Source organism: Ammospiza nelsoni, chromosome 26, assembly GCF_027579445.1.
Source record: "Ammospiza nelsoni isolate bAmmNel1 chromosome 26, bAmmNel1.pri, whole genome shotgun sequence".
In the NCBI taxonomy this organism is placed as follows: domain Eukaryota; kingdom Metazoa; phylum Chordata; class Aves; order Passeriformes; family Passerellidae; genus Ammospiza; species Ammospiza nelsoni.
This window is the reverse complement of record NC_080658.1, coordinates 3231087-3248044: the sequence shown is the minus strand read 5'-3', so window position 1 is coordinate 3248044 and position 16958 is coordinate 3231087. Positions and strand designations below refer to the sequence as shown.

General features: G+C 64.8%; 2 protein-coding genes across 4 annotated transcripts; one reads left to right on the top strand and one right to left on the bottom strand.

Moving 5' to 3' along the window:
- Positions 1–1341: 1341 nt before the first annotated feature.
- PLEKHH3 (pleckstrin homology, MyTH4 and FERM domain containing H3) lies at positions 1342–8959 on the top strand. 2 transcript variants are annotated; one of them, XM_059489169.1, is made up of 13 exons: positions 1342–1505; positions 3317–3372; positions 4019–4107; positions 4211–4405; positions 4587–4744; positions 5200–5323; positions 5721–6018; positions 6097–6304; positions 6536–6663; positions 6789–6909; positions 7352–7798; positions 7877–8068; positions 8147–8959. In XM_059489169.1, exons 1-13 carry the CDS (start codon positions 1353–1355, stop codon positions 8318–8320), a joined length of 2343 nt encoding a protein of 780 aa, XP_059345152.1. In that variant the 5' UTR covers positions 1342–1352; the 3' UTR covers positions 8321–8959. The 2 variants fall into 2 exon arrangements, with proteins under 2 accessions (XP_059345152.1, XP_059345151.1); XM_059489168.1 differs by having other exon boundaries at positions 6536–6672.
- Positions 8960–9842: 883 nt separating this feature from the next.
- Positions 9843–16923, bottom strand: TUBG1 (tubulin gamma 1). Of its 2 annotated transcripts, XM_059489224.1 has the most exons (12): positions 16804–16923; positions 16440–16552; positions 15782–15949; positions 15543–15611; positions 14670–14749; positions 13937–14063; positions 13223–13309; positions 12850–12999; positions 12194–12241; positions 11440–11592; positions 11028–11189; positions 9843–10508 (listed from the first exon to the last, which is right to left on the bottom strand). In XM_059489224.1, exons 1-12 carry the CDS (start codon positions 16850–16852, stop codon positions 10311–10313), a joined length of 1404 nt encoding a protein of 467 aa, XP_059345207.1. In that variant the 5' UTR covers positions 16853–16923; the 3' UTR covers positions 9843–10310. The 2 variants fall into 2 exon arrangements, with proteins under 2 accessions (XP_059345207.1, XP_059345208.1); XM_059489225.1 differs by lacking the exon at positions 12194–12241.
- Between the last annotated feature and the right edge of the window lie 35 nt (positions 16924–16958).

The following is a 16958-nucleotide window of genomic DNA, read 5'->3' as shown; positions in this document are numbered from 1 at the left end:
AGTTTCACCTACTGCTGGGCCAGAAGCAGGTTCCTGCTGACTCAGCAGCTGCAGACGTGGGGTGATGGATCTCTGTCCCCCACAGCACTCAGTGGGGATCAAGAGCCAGATTCGGGCAGTTCTTGGCCACACAGCACAGCTGCCCCTGCTGCCTGTGGTCTGGGGTGGTCCCGTTCCAGCCATCCGGTGCCCCCACAGCTGGTGGCTGGCCTGGCTGCACAGCCGGCCCCGCACCAGGGGCTCAGCCCCAGGCACAATCCAGAGCCGGCTGCGTGGGAGGGGAGCTGGCAGCCGGAGCTTCCTGCCTGCACATCCCAGCAGCCACAGGCTCCCAGGGACGGCGCTGACCCAACAGCTGAGGCACAGCCAGAGCCTGAGCTCCCGGGCTTCGGGAGCGGGACCAGGGCCTGGACACTGCCATGGCACCCATGCCCTCTGCCACTGGGCAGAGCCGGGGCTGAGCTGAGCCACACAGCTGTGGCACCACCATGAACGCCTTCCACCAGCTCCTTGATGGAAAGTCGCTATGAGGGCCTGCAGGACAGGCCTGCCTGGGCATGGTGCCCTCCTGCCCGCTGTGTCCTTCTGCCCATCGTGTCCTCTGCCCATCGTGTCCTCTTCCCCACGGTGTCCTCCTGCCCATGGTGTCCTCCTGTCCATCATGTCCTCCTGCCCACGGTGCCCTCCTGCCCACTGTGTCCTCCTGCCCACGGTGCCCTCCTGCCCGGGCACAGAGCCCATGGTGCCCTCCTGCCCATCGTGCCCTCCTCCCCATGGTGTCCTCCTGCCCATGATGCCCTCTTGCCCACGGTGCCCTCTTGTCCATCGTGCCCTCCTGCCCATCGTGTCCTCCTGCCCACGGTGCCCTCCTGCCCAGGGTGCCCTCCTGCCCGAGCACCGAGCCCACGGTGCTGCCCGCTGGCACAAACTTGGCTGAGTCGCCGTTCTAGGACAGGGGCCAGCGCTGCAGGAGAGCAGCGCACGGTGCGGGTGCCGCGGGGCAGGGCAGGGGCCCATGCCCGGTGCCGGTGCCCCCACCGGGCGCAGGCGGCGCTCAGTGACGGTGCCCCCGCGATGAGCCGAGGGTACCCGGTGCACCCTACCGGCGGCGGCGGCTCCGGGAGCACCGTGCCCAGCTCAGCCCGGCCCCGCGCTGCCCCCGCCCCGCCGTGACGCACCGGCGGCCCCGCCGCCCCGGGCGGGAGCTCCGCCCCGGGCCGCGCGCAGCGATTGGCGGCGCCCGGTGACGCGCGGCCCGGCCCGCCCGGGGCGGCGGCGGGGCCGGCGGCCGGTGCGCGGGGCGGGCCGGTCCCGTCGCGTCCCGGTGCCGTCCCGTTGGTGTCGGCGGGGCGATGCCGTTCCCGGGCGGGCTCTGGTGGCTGCTGTGCTGTCGGCGGGGCTTCACGCTGCTGCGGCGGGACTACGGCGAGGCGGAGCGGGAGGCGGACGGCGAGGCCGAAGAGGAGGAGGAGGCGTCCTTCGAGCTCCGCGCTCACGGAGACCAGGTGGGGCCGGCACCGGCGCCGGGACGGCCACCGGGACGAGCGCGGGCGCGCCGCCGGGGCGGTCCCGCGGGGTGCGAGGTGCGGGGTGCGTCGCTCCGGTGGGTGCGGGCGAGCCGCAGCCCATGGAGGCTCCGGGCGGGCGCGGAGGTCCCGGGCCCGCGGGGCAGCACCGACCGTCCCGCTGGGTGCTCCGCTCCGGGCTGCCCGCTCTTAGGACGGGACCGCGGGGTACCGGGTACCGTGCCAGACCCGCGGCGGGAGCGGACCGGGGCGGTCCCGGGAGCACGTGCCGGCCGCGGGGAGCGGGCCTGGATCTCCCCTCTCCGGCTGCTTCCTCTCTGGAGGGAAACGGAGCGGCGGAAACCGGTGCTTCCTCCGGCCGGGCTGCGTGTGCGGCGGCTGATAGCGCGGGCTGCGGGGCAGCTCCCGGGGCTCCGCTCTGTCCCGCCGCTCTCCCGCACCGAGGGCCCTGGATCCCAGCCCGGATTCGCGGGGCACAGGGGGTGGGGACTGCCCGGTCCCGCTGGCTGTGGCCCCTCTCCCCTGCCCGCTGCGGGGGCTGCAGCACGGCCCTGGCTCCGTCGGTCCCTTAGCAGCAGGTCCCAGCCCGTGGGGACAGTGACAGGGCTGGAGCTGGGCCCTCTGGGGACTGACTGGTGGCAATGCCAAGGGCACAGCTACGTAAGGAACCGTCTTTGGGCTTCCCACATCCCATGGGCCGCGCTGGCTCCGGGCTGGCGTGGGCGACTGGTGACGCCAGCTCCCCCGAGAGCCCTTTGCTGTGGCCAGGGGGTCCTTGGAAAGCCGCGGTGTCAGCCGGCCCTTGGTGGGAGCGTGGGAGCAGCTCCCCTGGCCCTGCGGCCGCAGCTCCTCTGCTGTTTATTTATATCCCTGAGAAAGAGCCGGCTGCCGCCGCTGCCTCCTGAGCAGAAAGCAGGCACTGCCTGCGTGCTGCAGCCCTGAGGAGCGTGTGAGCTCTCCTCTCCCAGTGGGACAGTGTCTGGCGCTGCTGGGCCTGTGCATGGGCACCGGCGCTGTGTGACAGGTGCCCTTAATGCCACAGGTCAGTGGCGCCCGGCCCTGCCCCGCAGCGCAGCCGTACCTGCGGCGGCTCCCCCTTCCCCGCCACTATTTTTAGCATCTGTCCCTTTTTCTTGGCGTTGCGTGCTCTGGCCTGCCGAGCCTCTGGCTGCCCCGTCGGGCTGCAGCTGGCAGCAGCTCCCGTGCATCTCCCAGGACAGCACTGCCGGTGCTTCCATGTCCCCGCACCCCTCTGCGCTGGGCACCGTGCCCGGCCCGGTGCCTGCCTGTGCCTGGGCTCTGCCTCGTGTCCCAGCATGTGTGCCAGGCCCGTCACGTGAGTGGCACTGTCCATGTCAAGCCGTGCTGCGTGAGGAGGAACTGACCCTGTCCCACTGAAGGGCCAGGGACTTCCCAGCGCTGCGTCCCACCGCCGCGGGCAGGAAGTCAGCGGCCCCATTACAATGGGACTTTGTGCCGTAAGCGTATTACTCAGCACTGACCTTGTGCAATTCTGCACGGTATTCAGCCAGCTGGGTCAGCTCAGGACACACACGGCCAGCGCGCCCGCCGGCTGCCCCCGCACCCGGGGAGCCCCAGCTGCAGCCCTGGCTCCTGCCGTGCCCTTGTGGGTGCCAGGGCTCCTCTGCCCCATGGCAGCAGGGTGTGAGGCTGTCTCTCTGCGCCCAGAGCTGGCTAAATAAGGAGGAGGAGCAGGCGTACAGTCATGCCTCACCGTCATTGCATGCCAGGTAATGACCGTGGGGCTGAGATGTCTCCTTCCTCCCCAGGGATCCCTGGAGGTGAGCCTGAGCCAGCCCACCCGCAGCAGCAGTGGCTCGGAGCGGTGAGTGTTCCCCTGCCCCGTGTCCCTTGTGTGGTGCTGCAGGAGCTGAGGGACTGGCGTGTTGTGGGAGGTTGCCCTGGTGCTGGTGTGTGCTCCATCCTGCTCACCGAGCCAGCACCAGGCTGTGCTGCTCTGTCAGGTGGAGCAGGGAGTGGCAGAGCCGGGACTGCCGTGCTTGTCCCCATCCCTGGCGCATCCTCAGGCACGTCTCCATCCCCCTGCCGTGCCGGAGAGCTTGACTGCCTCAGGCTTAGCTGATGGGGCTGTGCATGACTCTCGCTGTGCCAGGAGGCTCTGCCAGGCTGTGTCCATCAGCAGAGGCTGTGCCCTGGGGTGCTTGGTGCTGAGGAAGACGGGGTGCCGGGGCACAGGGGCCTGCTCGCTCGCTGTACGTGCAGTTCTGACGCTGCTGCCAACATTCCTTCCTGGTTGTTCATTTTCCAAATTCCTTGGCAGGGCCAAGACTGCAAACAGCTTATTTTTAGCCGGGGTCATTTGCACCCAATGACTCTGTTCCCACCGCAGGGCTGTGGGGTGCCCAGAGCCCCTCGGGACCCAGCTCATCCCAGCCCCGGGGCCAGCTCGCTGCTCAGGGGCTCCGGGAGAGCCCCATGGGTGCCTGAGCTCAGCCCCATGTTCTCCTCAGGTCCCTGCTCGTTGCGGAGGAGATGCGCAGCCTCATCGTGGACAAGGGCCCAGGGCCGGTGGAGGACGAGCCTGACGCTCTGGTGAAAGGTGGGATTGTGACCAGAGGGATGGTCAGAGCTGTGCAGACCCTTCCCCGTGCTGAGAAGCCATTGGGGTGGGTGTCAGCGAGGCTGAGGGTTCCCCTTCCCAGGCTGGCTGCAGCGGGAGATGCGGGGCTGCATGAAGACCCCCTGGATCCGCCCTCGGAAGTATTGGTTCGTGCTGACCCCCGACTCCCTGGACTACTACAGCAGCAACGAGAAGGGGGCCAGGCGCCTGGGCTCCCTGGTGCTCACCAGCCTCTGCTCCGTGCTCTGGCCAGACAAGCAGCTCTACAAGGAGACGGGTGAGGTGCCCATGCCCCTTGGCCGGGCTTCATCTTGCCGGCACAGCTTGTACCCTGCGTTACCCTGCCAGCCCTGAGGGCCTGTTTAGCCCAGAGGAGAGGCTGTGCTGAGCCCTGGGGCGCTGAGCCGGCCTGGCTGGGGTGCTGGTGGGCAGTGGGTGAGTGGGTCTGTGCCTTGCAGGCTACTGGAGCGTGACGGTGTTTGGCAGGAAACACTGCTACCGCCTGTACACCGAGCACCTCAACGAGGCCGTGCGCTGGGTGTGCGCCGTGCAGAAGGTCATTGACAGCAAAGCTCCTGTCCAAACACCCACCCAGCTGCTCATGCGTGATGTCGAGGTGAGCCCATGCCCACAGCAGCACTGGAGTGGGTGTTAGAGGCCTCACATGCCCCAGAGTGGTGGTGGGGGTTTGTGCACTGGGGTGGGTGTTTAGGTTCTCACAATACCCCAAGGTGGTGGTGGGAGTTTGTGCACTGGGGTGGGTGTTTGGGTTTTCACAATACCCCAAGGTGGTGGTGGGAGTTTGTGCACTGGGGTGGGTGTTTGGGTTCTCACAATACCCCAAGGTGGTGGTGGGAGTTTGTGCACTGGGGTGGGTGTTTGGGTTCTCACAATACCCCAAGGTGGTGGTGGGGGTTTGTGCACTGGGGTGGGTGTCTGGGGCCTCACATGCCTCAGGGTGGTGATAGGGGTTTGTGCACTGGGGTGGGTGTTTGGGGTCTCACATGCTCCAAGTTGGTGGTGGGGGTTTGTGCCAGGTTACCCCTCTGCAGCTGTTGCTTTGCCCTCCAGGAGCACAGAGACAGCCCCGAGGTTCTGGAGCAGATCTATCGCTGCAACCCCATCCTGCGCTACACCAGTGGCCCCCTCTACGCCCCCCTGCTGCCCTTCCCCTACGGCAGCCTGGACCAAAGTGGTGAGCGGCAGATGGGGGGCACAGAGCTGGGTACTGCACTCTGGGATGGCAGCAGTGATGGCTGGGATGGATGCTGTGCAGGGCAGGTGGGCACTGGGCTGGGGCCACGCTGGCTCTGGGTGTGAGGACAGTGCAGGGAGGAGCATGGGGCTGTTAAACCTCATCCCATTCCACAGCCCCTGACCCCTCAGCTACACCATCGGGCTGTTAACCCTCATCCCATCCCACAGATGCTGTGCAGGGCAGGTGGGCACTGGGCTGGGGCCTGGCTGGCCCTGGGTGTGAGGACAGTGCCCGGCTGCTGGCAGGGGGTCCTGGGGAGGACCGTGGGGCTGTTAACCCTCATGCCATCCCACAGCCACACCACGGGGCTGTTAACCCCTATCCCATCCCACAGCCCCCGGCCCCCGCAGCTACATCACGCTGCGTGACGAGGCTGTGAAGCTCTTCAACTCGCTGCAGCAGCTGGAGTCAGAGTGGGACCCGGTGCCGCTGATGCAGGGTGTCCTGCAGACCTGCCTGGACCTGCCCCCGCTGGTGGATGAGATTTACTGCCAGCTGGTGAAGCAGACTACGGAGCCACCGGCGCCGGGCGGGCAGGGCGACCTGCACTACTGGCAGCTCCTCACCTGCATGAGCTGCACCTTCCTGCCCTCCCCGCCTGTCCTGCGCTTCCTGCGCTTCCACCTGGACAGGTGAGTGCCAGGGAGCTCGCCACGTGCCGGGCGCCCCTCAGATCAGTGCCACCCTGATCCTCCTGGCATTTCTTGCAGGACAGAGAACCGTTTCCCCGCCTCGGAGATGGCCAAGTACGCCTGTTTCATCCGAGAGGCGCTGGGAAAGACGAAGGGGAGGGAGTGTGTGCCCTCTCTGGAGGAGATCCTGGTGCTGATGCAGCGGCAGGAGATGATCTGCACGGTGCACTGCCCTGGGGCGCCTGCCTGCAGTGTGGCCATCAGTTCCCACACCACAGCCGAGGAGGTGAGGGGTTATGGCTGTGCCAGGCAGGGGGGCTGGGGACATTTTGATGCACAGGGTTGGGTGGGCAGAGTGCCACAGCAGGTGAGCAGGGTCTTTCCCAGCTGAGCCATGGTGGAGAGGGGCCAGGAGCTGTCTGCGTTTACCCACCATGACCTGTCTGTGTCCCTTTACAGCCCTGAGTGCCGTGGCCAGGAACACGTGGTCACCATCGGTTGCCTTTGTCTCGCCCAGGTGGCCCAGGAACTTGTGTCACGCCTGGGGCTGTCCCAGAGCCCCAACCTCTTTGCGCTCTACGAGCAGTCCCGGCGACGGGAGCAGCCAGTGGGCAGTGCCACGCTGCTGGCTGATGTCCTCACCAGGTTTGAAAAGTAAATGTCCTGTTCTGCTGCCTATGGAGGAGAGGGGCTGGGGGGCGCAGGTGGGAGGGGACAGATGGGTATGGAGCACATCCACAAGCTGATGGAGCCGCTCCTGTCTGCTGCAGCCTGGCTGGAGAGGACCGGGAGCAGGACCCACCGTGCCGGCTCTGCTTCAAGCACTACGGCTTCCTGGACACGGACAACGTGCCACGAGACAGCCTGGAGTTTGCCCTCCTCTTTGAGCAGGTGAGTGGCACACCAGGGTGACCGTGCCATGGTGACCATGCCGTGGTGGCCATGCCGTGGTGGCCATGCCGTGGTGGCTGTGCCGTGGTGGCCATGCCGTGGTGGCCATGCTGTGGTGACCATGCCGTGGTGGCCGTGCCGTGGTGGCTGTGCCATGGTGGCCGTGCCGTGGTGACCATGCCGTGGCGACCATACCATGGTGGCCATGCCGTGGTGGCCATGCCGTGGTGGCTGTGCCATGGTGGCCGTGCCGTGGTGGCCATGCCGTGGTGGCTGTGCCATGGTGGCCGTGCCGTGGTGACCATGCCGTGGCGACCATACCATGGTGGCCATGCCGTGGTGGCCATGCCGTGGTGGCTGTGCCGTGGTGACCATACCTTGGTGGCTGTGCCATGGTGGCCATGCTGTGGTGGCCGTGCCAGCTCACCCTGCTCTCTGCCAGGCGCACGAGATGGTGCTGCGGGGCTACGTGCCCACGTCGGAGGAGACGCTGCAGACGCTGGCGGCCCTACGCCTGCAGAGCCTCAACAGCGACTTCTCCACCCACGCGCCCTTCCCGCGCCTCGAGGAGCTCTTCCCTCCCCACGTGCTGCACGCCCGCCTGCCGCCCCTGCCCCACCGCCCCCCCAAGTGCCGCGGGGCCCGGCTGCGCGCGGGGCTGCTGGCCGGGGGGCTCTGGGGCCAGGCCCTGGCCAAGCAGCGGGCGGAGCGGGACCAGCGACTGCGGGGCCGGCTGCGGGAGGAGGGGGCCAGCACCATGGCTGCCATCGTGGAGAAGTGGAAGCTGCTGCAGGGCATGGGTCGGCCCGAGGCCATGGCCGCCTACGTGGCTTTGGTGCGGGAGTGGCCTGGCTTTGGCTCCACGCTCTTCGATGTGGACCTGCAGGCGGTGAGGCCCTGGCTGGGGGTGGTACAGGGGTAGTACTGGGGGCAGTGGGCAAGCCTGACACCCCCCTCTCCCTTGCAGAGCCCAGTGGGGGCCGGGCCCCAGCGCCTGTGGCTGGGCATCGGGGCCAAGGCTGTCTCGCTGTACAAGCCGGGAGAGCCCGAGCCCTTGGACAGCTTCTGCTACGGCCGCATCTCCTCCTTTGGTGCCTCTGACAGCGGCACCTTCCGCCTGTCTGTGGAGGACCGAGACCTGCTCTTTGAGACCTCCCAGGTAAGGGGCTGCCATGCCTCCACCCTCCCCTCACACCAAGGGTGCCCCAGACTGACCCCCGTGCCCCTGTACCCGCAGGTGGATGAGATCGCCCAGCTCCTCAAGACGTACCTTGCCTCTGCGGGTGCCCAGCGGCTGCCCCGGCCCCAGGAGCCTCCCACCAGTGCCCCCACTGTGGAGCCCACTGTGCTGCCCCAGGGGCTCTGCCCTGGTCCGGGGCCCTGGGCACCAGTGGGTTCCTCCCACAGCTAGCCCAGCAGCTGCTGTGGCCACGCAGGTGCTCCCATGGCCGGCGTGGGAGGGCAGCCAAGCCTGGCAGCGAGTGGCAGCTCTGTGCTGGCCCCCAGAGAGCAGGGGACCAGGGGGTCGTGCTCCCCCACTGCCATTGCCTTTCTGGCTATTCCCTTAATTTATTTTGAGACGCCTGCGCGCCCCACGTCTCCCAGCACTTTCCCTGGTGGGCAGCGGGGCCGCCCTGCTGTGGTGCCCAACACTGCCCCCAGGCCTGTCCCTGTTCCCTATACCCTGGTGCCTTTGCCTGCAGCACTTGTGCTGCCTGGCCACCCTGCTCGTGCCCTGGGCAAGCAGAGGGTACCAGGCAGTAGTGCTGTGCCATCGTCTGTCTGTCCGTCCTCTGGACCCACCCCTTCTGGAAAGCTGCGGGCGGCTTTTGGCCAAGCTGCCCTGGGGAGCCACGGGCTCCTCCTGCGTGAGTGGCTGGGCTCTGCGGTGGCCCTGTGGCCAGGCTGGTGTCACAGGGGTGGATGGTGGAGTGGCAGCTGGTACGGCTGGGGCTCGGCCCCTCAGTGTTGCCTCTGTAGAGTTTGTTGGTTCTGTCTTGGGATGGGGGGGGTTGGTTGGTTGTTTTTCTAAATAAATGCACAAAGGAAAGGCTGGGCCTCCTGTCCTGGAGCGTGGGCTGCCAGCGGGAGGCTGGGACAGTCGGATCCCTGGGGCAGCCAGGGCAGCAGGGCCTGGAACAGGCAGAGGGGAGGAGCAGCACAGCATGTCCTTGGGGGCAGGGACTGCTGTCCCTCTGGTCATTGCCAGGCGACCTTTGGCATTTCCCCAAGAGCACAGGCAGCTCCAGCTCCCCGGCAGCCCCTGGCACTGGCTGCCCCGGCGGGGGGAACTGCCCCAGCCACAGGGGCTGCTGCCAAAGAGGGCGTGGGAGCCCATGCTGCCACTGTGGCTGTATTTTTAGTCACCTGCTCTGTGCCCCAAAGGGTAAGAGGAAAATGCTAATTTTCACGTTGGGCTGCCTGGGTTTGGGATGGTGCCAGCACTGCCCCTTGTCCCCAGCCACAGCCCAACTCCCACAGGTCAGGAACAGAGCTGCTGTGTCCATATCCCCTGACACTGTCCAGCCTCCCAACCATGTCCTTCCTGGTGTTGCTGTCCCTGCCTCAGATCCTGAGTGGTGAGGGCACTCCCAGCCCCTCATGGCCACCCCTGCCCAGGGCCTCACTGCTGCAGGAGATCCATGTGGGTGCTGTGTGCTCTGCAGGCAGGGCGGTGCCAGTGCCAGCCCTGGTCAGCCGTGCAGGCAGGTCCTGCCAGTATTTCTGGCTCTGCTGCAGCAGTTGCCCAGTGCTGCCTGGGCCCCATGGCACTGCCAGCTGGGGCAGAGCTGGCCCTGCACACCCCAGGGCATGTCAGTGAGCAGTGGCCATGGTTCTCCTGTGCAATGGGGCTGGCTGGCCAGCCAGACAAGGCAAGCAGCAGCCCCAGGCTTCCCTGCCTGGCTGTTCAATCTGGAGTCATGCAGGCAGCATCAGTGCAGGAACAGCCTTTATTAAAGCAAAATAACCTACAAAAATATAGATACAGCCCGTGCCCCAGGCCTGATCTGGCCAAGGAGGAACAAGGCTCCCGCCCAGGGCAAGGACTAGCTCAGCCACACGGAGCCTTTGGCCACGGGGGTTGTGTGCACCCAAACTCAGAGGGCCAGGCCTGTTCCCAGCCCCAGGGTCACTCTCCTCCTCCTCCTCCTCGCAGCAAGCGTTGCTCCCACAGGCAGAGGTTCCCTCCCAGCAGAGCGCGCAGCTGCCCCAGTCCTGTCCTGGGCCAGGGCACACGGTGGGGTGGGAGCTGTGCCCCAGCTCTCCACAGAGGAGCGCTGGCACGAGGGCTCTGCCACGCCAGGCAGCGCTGAGGGGTGGCAAACGTGGGCACGGCAGAGACGAGCCCTGCCGGCGTGCGCGGGGGCGGCCACGGAGCTTCCTGTGCCCCGGCAGGGCACTCACTGTTCCTGCGTGCCCCAGGAGATGTAGTCGGGGCGTGTGGCGGCGTGATACTCATCGATCAGCTGCTGCACGATCTCCCGGGAGTTGTCCAACTCGTCAAAGTTGTCCTTGAAGATGTCCTCCTTGCGGAACTGCTCCAGGAAAGCCTCTCGCTTGCGCAGCTTGTCGTACTGCCGGCACGTCCGCTCGAACAGCTGGGGAGCAGCGCCGGGTCAGGGCGGCCACAGAGCCCCAGGGAACCTTCCCCGAGGAGCCAGCAGGGCTTGGGAGGACACTGGACCAGATCTGAGCCCTGCTAGGAGTCACCCCCCCCCGTCCCTGGCTTTGTGACAGGCCCAGAATGAAAAAAAAATGATGGATGAAACCCTGGGACACGGAGATGGACAATGCCCAGGGACAGGAGGATGGACAATGCCCAGGGACAGGAGGATGGACAATGCCCAGGGACAGAGGGATGGACAATGCCCAGGGACAGAGGGATGGACAATACTCAGGGACACAGAGATGGACAATGCCCAGGGACAGGGAGATGGACAATGCCCAGGGACAGGAGGATGGACAATGCCCAGGGACACAGAGATGGACAATGCCCAGGGACAGGAGGATGGATGAACCCCAGGGACAGGTAGATGGACATTGCCTGAGGACACGGAGATGGACAATGCCCAGAGGTCTGGGGCTGCAGGGCCTGGCGTGGCAGGGAAGGCTCTCACCGAGGAGATGTTGGTGTGGTTGGCCATCATGAGGCCACTGACACGGTGAGCAGATGGCAGGTAAGGGGACTTGCGGGACAGAGCCACCTGGATGCTGGCAGGGCCCCAGGGGATGAAGTTGGCCAACTTCCTCTCCCTGATCCGCTGCAGACTCTTGTGAACCTGCAAGGATGAGAACAGCAAGGGACAGCAGGGTGAGGGACAAAGAGCCTGGCTGCAGCAGACCCAGGAGCTGCTCCCCACAGCCATGGGGAATCATTTCAGCATGACTGCTGCCAAAGCCCCAACAGGAGCAATCTGAAGCCAGCTCTCAGACACTGCCTAGCCTCACCCCAAGATCTCTGCACAGTGACCATGCTCTTCCTTGTGCCACACCACGGCCATCAGTACCTGAACAGCCACGGGGACTCACCTGTGTGGGATCCACCTCCCCCTGGATGATGTTGAGGATGGCAATGTAGCAGTGGTTGGTCTGCCTGTCTCGCCCTGTGGACACCATCACGTTTTTAGGCTGCAGCAACCTCCTCATCACGTCCAGGACTGTGGTTTTCCTCACACTGGCCACCTGCACAGGCCAGCCAGGGGTCAGAGGGAGTGGGTGTGCTGCTCCCTGCCCTCCTGCTGCCTCGTACACACACACACAGAGGAGCAGGGGGCAGCTGGACAGAAATGCCCTCACACAGGGGATGGAGTCACATGCAGAGCCACATGCAAGACAGGGAAATCCCAACACTGCACAACAGGCACAGCAAGGCCAAGAAACAAAGTGTCAGTCGGGGCTCCAGCACGGGGGCTGTCTGGCCCACACCCTGCAGCACAGCAGGGGCTGGGGGTGAAGCTCAGCTGAGAACAGAAGGACAAGGACCTGTTTTATATTGTTGCTATCAAACAGGGGTTCTGTCCCACTGCCAAGCAGAAAGAAGTGGGGGTTCCACAGCAAATCCCACTGCATGCCCTCCCTGCCTTGCCCAGCTCTGAGCTATGGGCAGCCTGTCCCTGAGTGCTGCTGGGGCTTTGCCCAGCTGCTGCTGGCCTGGGTGGGCACAACCAGGGCCAGCATCCAGCCTGCCCACAGCAGGGACAGCTGGCTGAGGTGGCAGCCCCCTCCTGCACTGGTTGAGCCCTGCCCACACTCCTCCCTCGGAGGACAGATCACACACTGATACCCTTTTCAGAGCCAGCAGTTTTTCAGATTTGCTTCTCTGAGAAACATCCTGAGGAAATGCACACAGGGAGAGGAGAAGAGCAGCTGTTAGTTAGTTCCTTCCGGGCCGTGGTGGGGCAGTGCAGGTGAGCACCTCCCAAAAACCAGAACTGCCCCACTGGCACCAGGGGGCTGGGGGGCACTGGTTAGGGACCAGCCAAACACAAGAAACAGCACTTGAAGTGCAGAGAGGTGGCAAATTCACTCTCAGACACAGACTGAGCTTCAGGAAGGGTCTGACACCTGTAGCCCACCCTCAATGACAACGAGCATTGGTGTTTAGACCCAAATTGCTGAAGCTGATGGGGTGGCAGGACTGGCAAGGCCACTCTCCTGGCCTTGCTCTCATCACTGCCAAGGGTGGCTTTTGCCAGTCCAGAGCCTGATGCATGCAGCAGGTAGCCTGGCACAAGCACAGCTGCCTGCTCAGGTCTGATTCACTGCACATGCGGCCGTCACGCGGTGCGAGCACACGTGGGCTGGGATTTGGGACATGAGCCTGGGATCTGGGACGTGCAGTGACAGCTCACAGCGAGACAGGGCTGACAGATGCTGCAAGGTGAGTGTGGCAGCCTCTGTGCCCTTGGGGATGGGGAGGAGAGCCCGGGGCTGCCTTACCGACTGGTCGGTGGTGAGCGGCGTGTAGCCCGTCATGAGGAAGTGCAGCCGGGGCGTGGGGATCAGCGAGGCAATCAGCCCAATGAGGTCGTTGTTCATGTACCCAGGGTACCTGAGCGTGGTGGTGCTGGCAGACATGATGGTGGACACCTGGGGGAGAGGACAGGCTCAGCAGAGGGTCACAGAGCCTGTAAAACCCTGCCTCATGCTGGCACGACCAAGGGAAGCTGTGGCACCTGGATGGGCACAGGGCCCTCACTCACAGCTCCAGGCTGCCCACCCCTCAGCCCAGCCCATGAAGAAGGTTCAGACTAAACTGAACACAGCAGGGAAACCCCATTCTGGTTTTTCCCGAGGGAAAAGCCCTTCTCACCAGCTGGTTGATCTGTGAGAAGGATGGGTTCTGGATGTGCAGCCGGTCTGTCGCGATCCGATTCAAGGCTGTGTTGTCCAGAACCACCTGCAAGAGAAACCTGGCTCTGAAGGGCCCCTGAGGCAGCTGAGGAAGGCCAGTCCTGGCCACGTGTCCCAGGGCACTGGTGGTCCAGCACAGGCCCTCAGAGGAGCCCTCTGCACAGGTGGCAGACACTTGAAACCACAAGCTGACTCATGCGTGGCTGTAACTGACACACTCAATGGAGCCTCTTCCCTCCCTCCTGGCTGAGCTCCCCATGCTCTCCCAAGAGCTCTGCCCCGCTGCAGCAGCTCCGGTGCAACTGCTCCTGCACTGCCACATGCAGGGAGCAGCTGAAGGAATGAGCAGTGTCTGGTCAGATGTGACTGAAGGTGCTGCCTGGCTGGGGATGCTGTGGGTGCTGCAAATGCTGCATTCAGGAGGGGCTGCAGCACAGCTACAGAGAAAGCACAGCCTGTCCTCACTGCCTTGGAGCCAAGGCAGAAATGCCAGGCAGCTCTGCAGGGGTGAGCACCAGTGAGGGTCCCTGAGGCCACATCTGCTGGGTCCCTCTCTTTGGGGTGTGCTTGTTGCTGCACCTGGGGCTTGCTCATCTCCCCAGGATGGGCTGCAATTCTGAGCTGTGGGGACAGGGCCACCTCCTCAGGGCTGGCTGCACCACGGGCCTCTTACCACACAGTCAGCATTCTGGGTCAGCCTCTTCAGAGTCAGCAGGGAGTTGTAGGGCTGGACTACGACGTCGCTCATCTCATCCTGGTTTGGGAACACCGAGTAGGTCTCCACCAGTTTCTTGGGATACCTGGTGAGAAGTGCAGCATCTCAAGGGTTAACACCATCAAGCTGCTCTCTCCCCTCCCACGAGCTGCCTTAGCAGTCTCCAGGGCTCAGGACAGGGTGAGTCACCAAAGCTGCAGCCAGAGTGGCTCCCAGGGAGGGAGAGAATGTGTCCCAGCCATGCCTACCCCAGCAGCACAGGAGCTGGCTGCCAGAGGAGCTACAGGGAGGCTGAGCCATCCACAGGCTGATTAAGCAGCTGCTCACAAGCCTTTTCAAGAGGATGCAAGCTGCAACAGGCCAGGATGGCAGCTCCCAGCCTTCAGCCAGAGCCTCCCACCCTCCCCTGCACCGTCAGGGTGTCCACAGGCAGCTGCCTGATAAGAACACTGAGGGAAGGCAGAGCTTGGACACATCAAGTCCAGTTTCAGAGGCTCTCAAGTGCCCAGGCGTATCAGGAGCCAGCCCTGAGCAGGCATGGTGCCAGGGATTGCACAAGGCAGTGTTTGGGTGGGGGTGGTTTCTCTGAGTCAGCGCTCTCCAGCTCCAGGCAGGCTGCCCGGGCTCGGCCAGGACTGCGGGGTGTGGGCAGGGGACAGGGCTCTGCTCACCTGCCCAGGGCTCTGCTCACCTGTCATTCAGCCTCTCCAGGAGGTAGGAGCCCAGCCCAGAGCCTGTTCCACCAGCAATGGAGTGGCACAGCACAAAGCCCTGGAAGGAAGCAGCAGGCAGGGGCTGAAGGTGAAGCTCAGACAATGTGTCAGCCCTGCTAGCTCCAGCAGAGACCTGCCAGACAGGGCCAGAGCTTCTCATAGCACAGACTGACCCAGCTCCTCTGACCCCAGCTCCTCCAGAGCCCAGCAGCAGCTGCAGCTCCTCAGGCCACTGCTGCCCACACAGTGGGACCCACATCTCTGCACACCCCACAAAGTGCAACAGCTGCTCTGTGGGAGAGCACTCAGGTTCCTCCCACCCAGAGCAGCATTGAAACAGCTCCAATGTCACCCCCAGGGTCCAGTCTGGCACAGGAAATGGAACTGCATGTTCTCAACTATTTCCTGGGTCCTTCACATCCCTCCCTCCTTCTAGAATGAGGCCAAGCTCCCAGTGCCTGGCTCCAGGGCAGCTCCCACATGCTCAGCTCCCACAACAGGCACTTGAATCTCCTGCCAGCTTGTTTTAGTGATGTCCTCCCTTTCCCTGCTGCCATGTCACAGCCTGACACGAGCACCCGGCAGCCCTGTCTGTGTGCACACAGGGTATGGTTCACATGGACAGCATAGAGAAAAATACCCCACAAGCAAACAGTGAGAGAACTTCTGGGGCAGGCTGGAGTGGGGATGGGCAAATCTGTCCCCAGATCCCCTCTCTACATGTTCTGTGCTCAGAAGCTCACTGAGCTAAGTCTGTGCCCACCAGAGTGCTGAGCTCAACCTTACAAAGACCAACCTAGCTGGGAAAGCACCAGGCAGGGCCACCAGCTCCAAATCCCTTGTTGACTTACTTCCAAGCTGTCACTCCCATCAGCCTCTCTGTCTATTATGTCAAAAATATCTTCATGGATCTTTTCTCCCTGCAAGAGAGATCAGGGCTGGTTTTGCTCCTTTCCCATACACAACATGGACAAGAGCTGCTCAAGCTCAGTGTGAAGCTGAGTCAGACTGGCAGTGTGGTCCTGTGCCACACAGGGCAGGGACACAGGGCAAACCCCAGGGCTGAAAAGTCTCACCCAAGGGCTGGTACCTGTGAGAAGCCACTGGCCCAGTTGTTGCCAGCTCCCCCTCCATGCTCAGACAGGTAGATGTTCTCTGGGTTGTAGAGGTTGGCATAGGGGGAGTTGAGGATGGAGTGGATGACACGGGGCTCCAGGTCCAGCAGCACGGCCCGGGGGATGTAGTGCTCATCATCTGCCTACAACGGGAGCAAGAGCATCTCCATGCTGCTGCAGCTTGGTGCCACCTCCTCCCCAGAGCATGAGCCACCCCTGCTGCAGGTGAGGGTGAGAGGGAGGAGGGAGAGGCTGCTCCTGTGCATGAGCTGCAGGTGAGCCCCACATGGTGACAGGGAGGAGGGAGAGGCTGTTCCTGTGCAGCCGGCCCTCAGTGCAGCATGTCTGTGCCCCAGAGCTCTGCCAGCCGGCGAGGGGGAGGCACTCCCGGTGCTTACATAAGGCGCTATCTATGGCAGCCCCAGCCTCGTGCCTCTGCTCCGCCTCCACAGCGCTCCAGTGCCAGAGCGGGAGCGCGGGCGGGAGCGGGAGCCGGGCTGAGCCGCTCGCACTGCACGGTCCCGGTGCCCGCGGGGTGTGCAACGGGCACGGACAGTGAGCGGATCCTGCCGGGGCACGGAGCCCCGCGGGGAGCAGCGCAGCTCACGCTCCGCGGCCCGGGGCTGCCGGTACCTGGTAGAAGAAGACGTCCTTGCGGTCGGTGCCCTCGGTAGCGAACTCTTCCACGATGCCCTCGGGGCTGATGCCGTGCTCGGCGCAGAGCTGCTTCCAGAACTCGAACCCGACTGCGGGGAGGCGCGGTCAGACGGGCCGGGCACCGGGCCCGGTACCGGGGCAAGGCCCGGAGCGCCCCGGCCCGCAGGCCCCGCCCCACCCGCGTGAGGCCCCGCCCCACCCGCGTGAGGCCCCGCCCCGTCCCGCCAGGCCCCGCCCCGTCCCGCCAGGCCCCGCTAACCGCCCCCCCACCACCACCACAGCATCCCGACCCCGCCCGGTGCGCGCTGCCCCGGGCCTGCCGCGGCTGTGGCGCGCTCACTCTGGTTGCCGCACTGGCCCAGCTGCAGGGTGATGATCTCCCGCGGCATCGCGGCCGAGGCTCCGCTCCGCTCCGCGCCCCGCCCGACTCCGGTACCGCCGCGTCTCCCGCCGGCGCCAACGGCACTGCGCGTGCGCGCTGCTCGCTTCCGGGGC